Genomic DNA, 9,215 nt, shown 5'->3' with positions numbered 1-9,215 from the left:
GACGCGTTTCAGAAAGGCGGGGCATAGAGGAGAAACAATAATGTACAGTATGTGGAAAATAATGTGTTTTTTTAACCTTAAACCGCATAAACACATTTCATTACACCAAATACACAAAATAATGTTCTTTTTAGCAACATCATATGACCCTTTAAATGTTATAACTCACAAAACATCTAATAGCATCTGAGCCATTTTTACACTCCTGGAAAAAAACAAAAAACACTTAACTTACTCGCTGTCCTTTCCCACAGTGGCCTTGTTTTTGGGATGAACACAGAAAAGGTCAGTTTTGGGGTGAGTAACGAGTAAATCTTTAACTTCTCTTTTCTAGAGGTGCCTATGTGTACATGGACAGGGGCAGCTTCAATATCTACAGAGCAACAGAGATGGCAGGAACACAAGAACTAACATTACTGGAAACATCTCACCCATTAACATATGTAGTGTAAGTACACTCTTGTGAATAAGAATTATAATTTAGCTTACTTTTTGAAAATAATATGCTTAAATTTGAATTGAATATAAATTAGCTAATGTAGTTTGATACATTTATTTAAATTCAAACCTTTTTGACACAAGTAGGACTAAAGTACACCTTTATACATCATTTTATAATTTATTTTCTTTGAAATATTGTGACCCTGGACCACCACAAAACCAGTCATAAGGGTACATTTTCGAAATTGAGATTTATGCATCATCTGAAAGCTGAATAAATAAGCTTTCAATTGATATATGGTTTGTTATGATAGGACAATATTTGGCCGAAATACAACTATTTGAAAATCTGGAATCTGAGGATGCAAAAAAAATCTAAATATTGAGAAAATCACCTTTAAAGTTGTCCAAATTAAGTTCTTAGCAATGCATATTACTAATCAAAAATTAAGTTTTAATATATTTACAGTAGGACATTTACTAAATATCTTCATGGAACATGATCTTTACTTAATATCCTAATGATTTTTGGCATAAAAGAAAAATCTATCATTTTGACCCATACAATGTATTTTTGGCTATTGCTACAAATATACCCCAGCGACTTAAGACTGGTTTTGTGGTCCAGGGTCACATATGGTTAACGTGTACTGCCGAATGTACTGACAAGAGTTTGTAGTAAACTAAAATGTACTTTAATGTAATTTCTGTTTTATGTATTCAAATATATTTGTAATTACACGTTTGTAATGATGTTGCAATTCAGTGCATTTAATGTACTTAATGTAAAACTTTTAAATTTGACATGATTACAAAGTGCACTTTCTAAAAGTGTACTTAAGTGTACAAATGTCATGAAAGTGTTCTCTCTTTAAGTACACCTAAGTGGCATTTTATTCATTAATATGTAATCTGTAAGCACAGTTGTTGTTTTTTTTTAAATATACTTTTAACACGACAAGTGCACATTCATTATAATTAAGCACACTTTTTTCACAAACGGACTGCTTCAGCTGAGACGAATAGATTTATTTAGCTAAAGCGTTTATTATTTTCCTTTACAGTAATCAACCGGAAGTTTTTTTTTAATTTTGGAGAACACGTTTATCCAGTGGGCGACATGGCGATAGCAGCGCTGGAGTTGATGAGTTTCTTTTTTGGCCTCTTTGGCATGCTTGGGACCTTTGTAGCCACTCTTCTGCCATATTGGGAAACGTCCGCACACGTTGGTCCCAACATCGTGACGGCGGTAGTCAGCATGAAAGGTCTGTGGATGGAGTGTGTCTACCAGAGCACCGGAGCCTTCCAGTGTGAGACCTACAACACGCTTCTGGGGCTCACCACTGATCTACAAGCAGCCAGAGCCATGATGGTCATCTCCTCCATCTTTTCCGTCATGGCCTGCGCGGTATCCACTGTCGGCATGCAGTGCACCGTCTGCATGGATGGCTCTTCAGTCAAGAGCAAGGTGGCTGGGGTAGGTGGTTCCCTTTTCCTCCTGGCAGGGCTCTTGTCGTTTATCCCTGTGTCTTGGAAGACCCATGAGGTGGTACAGACCTTCTACATGCAGAACATGCCAGCCAGTCTAAAGTTTGAGATAGGTGACTGCCTATATGTGGGCTTGGCTTCTTCGCTCTTGTCCATGCTCGGTGGAGGGCTGTTGAGTGCATCCTGTTGTGACGATTTGGACGGTAGCAGGGGAACCAGACGCCATTACCCCTACCCTGACCGCACCGGACCGCGTGGACCGTCCCATTTGATGCCCTACCATCCAGCCACAAACCCCAACCTTGCCAACAAGAACCAGACCCTTAGCCTTACAAGCACTAGTACCCACTCCACTATGCCAGCTCAGGATTCCAGGAAATCGGCTCGGCAGAACACAGCAGCCGGGTATGACGTCACAGGCTACGTTTGAGGATTTGTGTTAGTTGTTCTGTACCATTTTTTCTAAAAGCCCTTGGACTGTTGAAAGACTCTTATAATAGGCGAGATGTTGGATTAAGGTGCAAGAGGAATGGACACACTGCCAGAGAAAGAGCAAATGTGTTTGATTGAATAGAATATGAGGTGCTTTTGGTTTCTTTTGTCAACAGACATTGCTGTTCTTTTTAAAAAAAATTTTTTTTTGAAAGTTCAAAAATTCAAACTAAACAGCAAAATGGCTTACAATATGGATCGACAGAATCATATGTAAATATGCAAAGCTAATATTTGACATTGACTTTTTAGCTGCCCTCTCATAATGCACCGTGTCAGTTAACCTTGTTAAGTGCACTTAAAAATGTGAACTGTTTTTGTATTCACACAGTATTTAGCAATGTTGTTTTTTATGACTGTTTTATTAACATTGTTTTCATTTGTTAATTACAGTAATCTTTATTTTGTTATTGAATTTATATGCACTCAGTTTGAGCACTAAATGATCATATTCACTTTCTAAATAAAGATTTGGGTTGTTTATTAGTCTTTGGCCCCAAACTCTTTTCATAAAGCTCTTCTATTTTTGTTCGACTCTGCAGACACAGTAAACATCTCAGAAAGGCTAGCAGCTGAAAACACTATCTTCCTCTCTCCACATCATAAATATGTGATGATCTGGGTAATTAATTAATAAAAATAAATACATTTTAAAATAGTAAATAAGTAATACAATACCTAAAGCTAAGAGGGGGACAATACAATAGTGAGAAAATATGTAACAGAAAAATATTTTTCAACTAATATTTTACACATTTATATCACACATTTTTCAGTGTAAATAGGGAGGGCTTTTACAAAAGAAATAAGTTTAGCTCACAAGAATGATCACATTTCCGTGGCATTTAAAATATACAAAGTAATGCTTAATAATTTTAAATCAGCATTAAGACTTTTAGTTCAAATTAAAAGTGTGTGAAGGAAAACATACATAAATTTTTTTTTTTTTTTTCAGGTGTTCATTTTAAATGGTCCAGCATTATGTTATATTCATTTTTTAAATGACAAATGTCAATTGTACACTAAGAAAAGTAAAAAAAAATAAAAAATAAAAGTTGTAAAAAATGAAAAAATATTGAAGTGTTTACAAGAAAATACTATTTGTCTTTCTACTTAAAAAAAAATCACGTTTAATATAGTGTTACTGACATTTTTTGTAATTGTGAATTTTACTACCAATTTTGGAATGAAAATAATTACATAAAATTATTTTCAAAGTAATAGCTAGTACTAAGATCTTAAATATTATCCTGCATTTATAATGAATGTTTGTCACATAGCATGAAAGTTCATTCTTTTTTTCGGCTCATGTGCATTATGATACAAAATAGGAGCACTGTAAAAAAAATTCCGTAAAATTTACGGTAAAAAAACGGCAGCTGTGGTTGCCGGAATTTTACCGTAAAAAATACGGTAGCAACGTTTTAGGTTTTACAGTTTTAACTTAAATTTACAGTTAAATACCGTATTTTCATTAACTCTTGTAGCCATTTAACAAGTCTAGAGCTGCCTGGGCACTTTTGATGTCTGTGAAACACAAAAAGGAAGTTAATCCAGATGTTATATAACAGCGGCATTCAAGTTCCAAGAGGTTCACTTTCTATATTTCCCTCCCAATTGTGGTCCTGACAATACTTTTTTGAGAATAGTTCGAAATGACTTTCTAGGCCGCAGTAGTACTTTGCAAAAGAAAAAGTCATATATGTATGACTATGTATAACTGTTTGCTGCATTCTCGTTTTTAGCAAAAATCTATTTTGCTGTTCATTGTGTTTCTGCAACTGTTAAAATAACCATGTCATATGTAGCTCTAGTCCAACTTTATGGAGCAGAAAGGGCTTGAATAAAGCATGTTTGACTCTAAATAAAAAACCTTAGAGGATATAGGACTGAAAGATCATGACAACCAAATTGACTAATTGCTTGTGGTGTATAGAGATCTGTTGTTTTGATGTGCTATTCACTTTAAACTGTAGAAATAAGAAAAATATCCATATTCAAAACGTAATAATCACTTTACTCTAGCTTGTGCCAACAGTTGTACACGGAAGCAGCTCAGGGCGGATGACGTATGACAAAGAAGAAAGTCATATACACCTAGGATGGCTCTGCGGTGAGTAAAACACAGCCTAATTTTAATTTTTGGGTGAACTAACCCTTTAAGCCCTATATGCTGGCTTGTTATGGGGGATAATAATGCACAACTATTGTTAAGTCTTTCTCTTACCAGAGAGTGTAATGAAAGCTTGGCCCTTGAGTCGGCCAGTCAGCAAACGGTACAGAATGGGCTGTGTGTCGTCTTTCCGAAACCTTGAAAAGAGAGAAACCAGCTGAGCCAGTGATGCCCGTGGACTCATGTTCTTTATACACACAAGAGGGAGAGAGAAATGTATTCTGATGTCTAGAAATTTCTAAATTGGGGTCAATTAGATATTTTTTTTTTAAGAAATTAATAATTTTATTTTACAAGAATGCGTTCAATTGATCAAAAGTGACAGTAAAGACTTGTACAAACAAGTTTATGTCTTGTTACAAGTGTCTTGTTACAAACACTGTTACAAAAGATTTCCATTTCAAACAAATGCTGTTCATAAAAGAATTTTGAAGACACGAAAATATTAGGCAGCACAACTGTTTCAATACTGGTAATAAGAAATGTTTCTTGAGCACCAAATCAGCATATTAGACTGATCATGTGACACTGAAGACTGGAGTAATGATGCTGACAATTCAGCTTTGCCATCACAGGATTGTAATATTTCACAATATTACCATTTACCTGTATTTTTGATAAAAAATAGCTTTGATGGCAATAAGAAATGTATTTAAAAAATCTTATCGACTCCACAAACATTTCAAGAGTACTATATATAATATGACATAACATGATATGATACAAACCTTACACGACATTCACACAACCTCCTGACTGCTTCATTCAGCAAACACACAGAGAGACGATTAACCGCCGCCAGGGTGTGATTTCCTACTAAAGTCACATTAAAGTCATCACAGTAACAGATGCTGTTTCTCTGCTCTGATCCAGACACAATTAAACGCTCAAAGCAAACAAACTGGATAAAGCCCAATCCATTAATCCTGAAGCGCGTTTCCACTGACACAGAGCGAGCGTTTTCAATTCATTCCTATTAGGCTTGCAAAAAGGTGGAACATTTCCAGTAAATTTAGGAAACATTCCAGGATTTTTTGGAATCTTTCAGGGATTTTTTGGCAAGTTTCCGGACATTTTCCACCCCTTTCCAACCCTAATTCCTATGGAAGCTGAGCTTAAACGCTCGCGCGGTGCACTATTGAAAGCGTCGAGGCTGAGCATTCCTCGACTTTATGCAAATATTGAGCGAAAAACGCCGGTTGAGAACCAATCGCTGTCAAAAGTAGGCAAGGCAAGATTTTGCCGTATGTTTGCTGAACTGGTGGATTACTGAGATCACTTGTCGTTGAAAAAGTCATAGCAAAAGAAAATGCACTTTGCATGCTTTCATTATATGTGACCCTAGACTACAAAACCAGTCATAAGGGTCGATTCTTTTCTGGAATATGAATACATAATCTTTCCATTGATGTATGGTTTGTTAGGATAGGACAATATTTGGCTGAGATACAACTAACGTTATTTGACAATCTGGAATCTGAGGGTGCAAAAAAATCGCCTTTGTACAAATGAAGTTCTTGGCAATGCATATTACTAATCAAAAATTAAGTTTTGATATATTTACGGTAGGAAATTTACAAAATATCTTCATGGAACAGGATCTTTACTTAATATCCTAATGATTTTTGGCATAAAAGAAAAATGGATCATTTTGACGCATATAATGTATTGTTGGCTATTGCTACAAATATACCTGTGCTACTTATGACTGCTTTTGTGCTCCAGGGTCACATATTATATTATACAGGTATCATACTAATGCGTTATTTCTTTCATAGACATTTTGTAACATTTCTAAAGCAGTTATGTTGCTGTTATCCACACTTACATTAGATGGCACTCCTCTCTGGTAGTTCTTAAATCGTGGAATATTCTGTAGTTTCCTCTATCCTTCCACTTACAGTAACAGGCCCACCATAGCCTTGGGCAGAAGCAGCACTTAGTGTGCCAATGGACTGGCTTAATAATGTCCCTTTTATAGGTATAACGCTTTTTTCTTGAGACTGAGGTTGGTTGACAGTGTCAGACACAGGGCTTGGTTCTGTGCATATGTGTTGGTCTTTGTTTGGGCTGGAATTATGGACTGTGTGAGTTTGTGATTGGTCTGATTTAGGGCTTGGTGACTTACACTGGATATCAGCGACAATTTTTGGTAAACGGAGGTAAACGCTCTGAAATATCAGCAACATTTTTTTGTGGTCTTCAAGAAAGACTATAGAAATGGTCCATTGCGCTGGTGGATGTCGCCCCCTGCTGGCTGACTGGTGACTCTTCCTCTGTTGATAGAAAAGAGCAAGGTTTCAAACAGGACCGAAAACTGCCTAAAGGTAAAACTACTTAGTATTACTGTATTCTCTTAACCTCTATGGTAAAGGGCAGTGAGGAAGCTGCAGTGGTCACTGCCTTGAAAAAGAGCCTTTTTGATTTCCATCTCCCTACGGGAAAGTGGCCGACTGTTTGAGAAACGCTGTGGTCTGGACAGCAGCTCTGCATGTGCTGCCATTTTATCCCGGATTGCCTGCAGACGCCCATTCCTCACCTCAGGTGCCACACAAACCCCTCTGCCCTGAGAAAATTATGAACTGCATTGAGTGACTTAGAGCTGACGTTCTCCCCCTTTAGATTTCTCACATTCCTTACGATTCAGAATCTCACCATTTAGAACATGTCATGCTGAACTTAAGATCAAAATTAAGATAATTAAGATCAGACCTTCCAAGAGCTTTCTGTTTGATCCCTGCATCTCCATAGCTCTATCTCAGCATCTGTAAGACCCAGCTCTCTCAAAGCGGCCAGTTTCTGATCCCCGTCCTGCAAAGACTGGAACTGGGACAGACTCCTTACACCAGCTGCCTGTTCCCCAAAAGGCTTGTATACTGCTGCTGGAGCAAAGCATTTCTTCTTTGCAACACACCTATAACAAATGAATATGAAAATGTGTAATGGAGGTACAGTGGGGAAAATAGTTCTTCTTGAGCCACTCCTTTGTTGCCTTGGCGGTATGTTTCAGGTCATTGTCACGCTGGAAGACCCATCCATGACCCATCTTTAGTGTTCTGGCTGAGGGAAGGAAGTTCTCGTCCAAGATTTTACAGATTTTTTGGTTGGTATTCTGTCTCTATCCGTTAAAACAAACCTAACCATAAAATTTACAGACCCTTCATTTCTTTGCCAGTGGGCAAACTTACTATATTTTCCCCACTGTAGATAAATAAATAAATAGGCACAATAAACAATCAAAATTCAAATAAACTAATAAACAAATATTGACCAATTTATGTTCTAAAAAAACATAATTCAGTACAATAATACATGTGTGCCAGATTAAAATTTAATTGAAAATCTATTAAAATTCTTAGTTAGAATAGTTAACTTACCGATCAATGTTTACATCTGTATCTAGTTGCTGCAGCAGCACATTGTGTAGTTGTCTTTGGCCCTCTGTCTCCTGTTCTTCAGGAATGGGCTCATCATCACAGGCATGACGAGTAATACTGAAAAAAACAAAACACATTTCTGTCAACTGTTTTTCACTTTTTCATCTCAAATACAATTAACTTTAAATTCTCCCCACCCCAAATGCTTTCAGATTTTTGTAAATTTTAGTTGTTTTTTTTCCTTCATCCGGCATAAATTAAAGACAGTAAATCCATGACACTATCATGATTTGTAAATACAATTTAAGTGATACATTTTAATTTTTGGCATTTCATTGCACTCGTGTTCAAGAGGTACAGTAAACGATCAGCTGAAAATTAACATGTCAAACTGCTTTATTCCATTTTAAAAAATCAGTTTCTTATGTTAAAAGGTAAAAGAAATTTGTGAAGTGAAGTGTTTGTTTTATTTGCTGAAAATGGTCGCAATTTAATTTTTAATTTCCATTTTTTCCCTATTTGCGGTTTAATGGTCCTACATATATTTTACAGTCTCTACATTAATCTTATCAAAACAATCAATAAAAAACAACACACACATATAAATCAAATACAAATGTTTTTTTTTTTTCCACATTGCGCAAATCAAGTCTATCAATCGGCTAGTGATGTGACTAGCTTTATCAACACTAAAGACATCGGCTCTTATCATATGCCACTGAAGACATAAGTCTTTCCATGCCAGAATGCGGTCATAGTTTAATATGCAAGTAGTTTCAGATCCAAATCAAACATTAAAACATAAAAAACACCTTTCAATCCTTCCTTACCGCTTCATGTTTACACTATGACCACACTTCCTGTTTCAGCAGGAAGGACGCTTTGACTGAAAGGATCATGGGAGCTGTAGTTTAAATCAATAGACAAGTTAGGCATCTCACTGCTATGCAAACAGCAAATCTCAGTAATTTAAGACGGTACAGTATTACTATAGAGCCAGATCAGCCTCAAAAATAATACATTTACAAAACAAAATTCATAAATGCACAGCACAATTTACATTTACAAAAACACAATTCATAAATACACAAGTAAAAGCACAAATATTTCTCCAAATGCTCACACAAATGCATCTTACCTAAATAAATTTAAAATGTTTAAGAAAATGCCATCAGATAAAAAAATTACTTTACTCACTCGTTGAGTCTGGTTTTCATCCTCCATGCTGAAATCTCTCCGCTGTG

General features: G+C 36.1%; 1 protein-coding gene and 1 pseudogene across 2 annotated transcripts in view; one reads left to right on the top strand and one right to left on the bottom strand.

Moving 5' to 3' along the window:
- LOC107738380 (claudin-14-like) overlaps positions 1-2,411 on the top strand; it is a 6,181-nt gene extending 3,770 nt beyond the window's left edge. Inside the window, exons 2-3 of one of the 2 annotated variants that reach the window (XM_016550134.1) lie at positions 335-448; positions 1,506-2,411. In XM_016550134.1, coding sequence (XP_016405620.1) covers positions 1,562-2,359 — 798 coding nt within the window. In that variant the 5' untranslated portion in view covers positions 335-448; positions 1,506-1,561 and the 3' untranslated portion in view covers positions 2,360-2,411. Of the gene's footprint in view, positions 1-288; positions 449-1,505 lie in introns of those variants that run through there. The other variant, XM_016550135.1, reaches the window with a different exon arrangement.
- A 1,510-nt stretch (positions 2,412-3,921) lies between these two features.
- LOC107738377 (RNA-binding protein 41-like) lies at positions 3,922-9,215 on the bottom strand (annotated as a pseudogene).

This window comes from Sinocyclocheilus rhinocerous, unplaced genomic scaffold (assembly GCF_001515625.1).
Source record: "Sinocyclocheilus rhinocerous isolate Xijiao unplaced genomic scaffold, SAMN03320098_v1.1 scaffold2389, whole genome shotgun sequence".
Taxonomy (NCBI): domain Eukaryota; kingdom Metazoa; phylum Chordata; class Actinopteri; order Cypriniformes; family Cyprinidae; genus Sinocyclocheilus; species Sinocyclocheilus rhinocerous.
The sequence above is the reverse complement of the archived record's forward strand: the minus strand, read 5'-3'. Positions and strand labels throughout refer to the sequence as shown.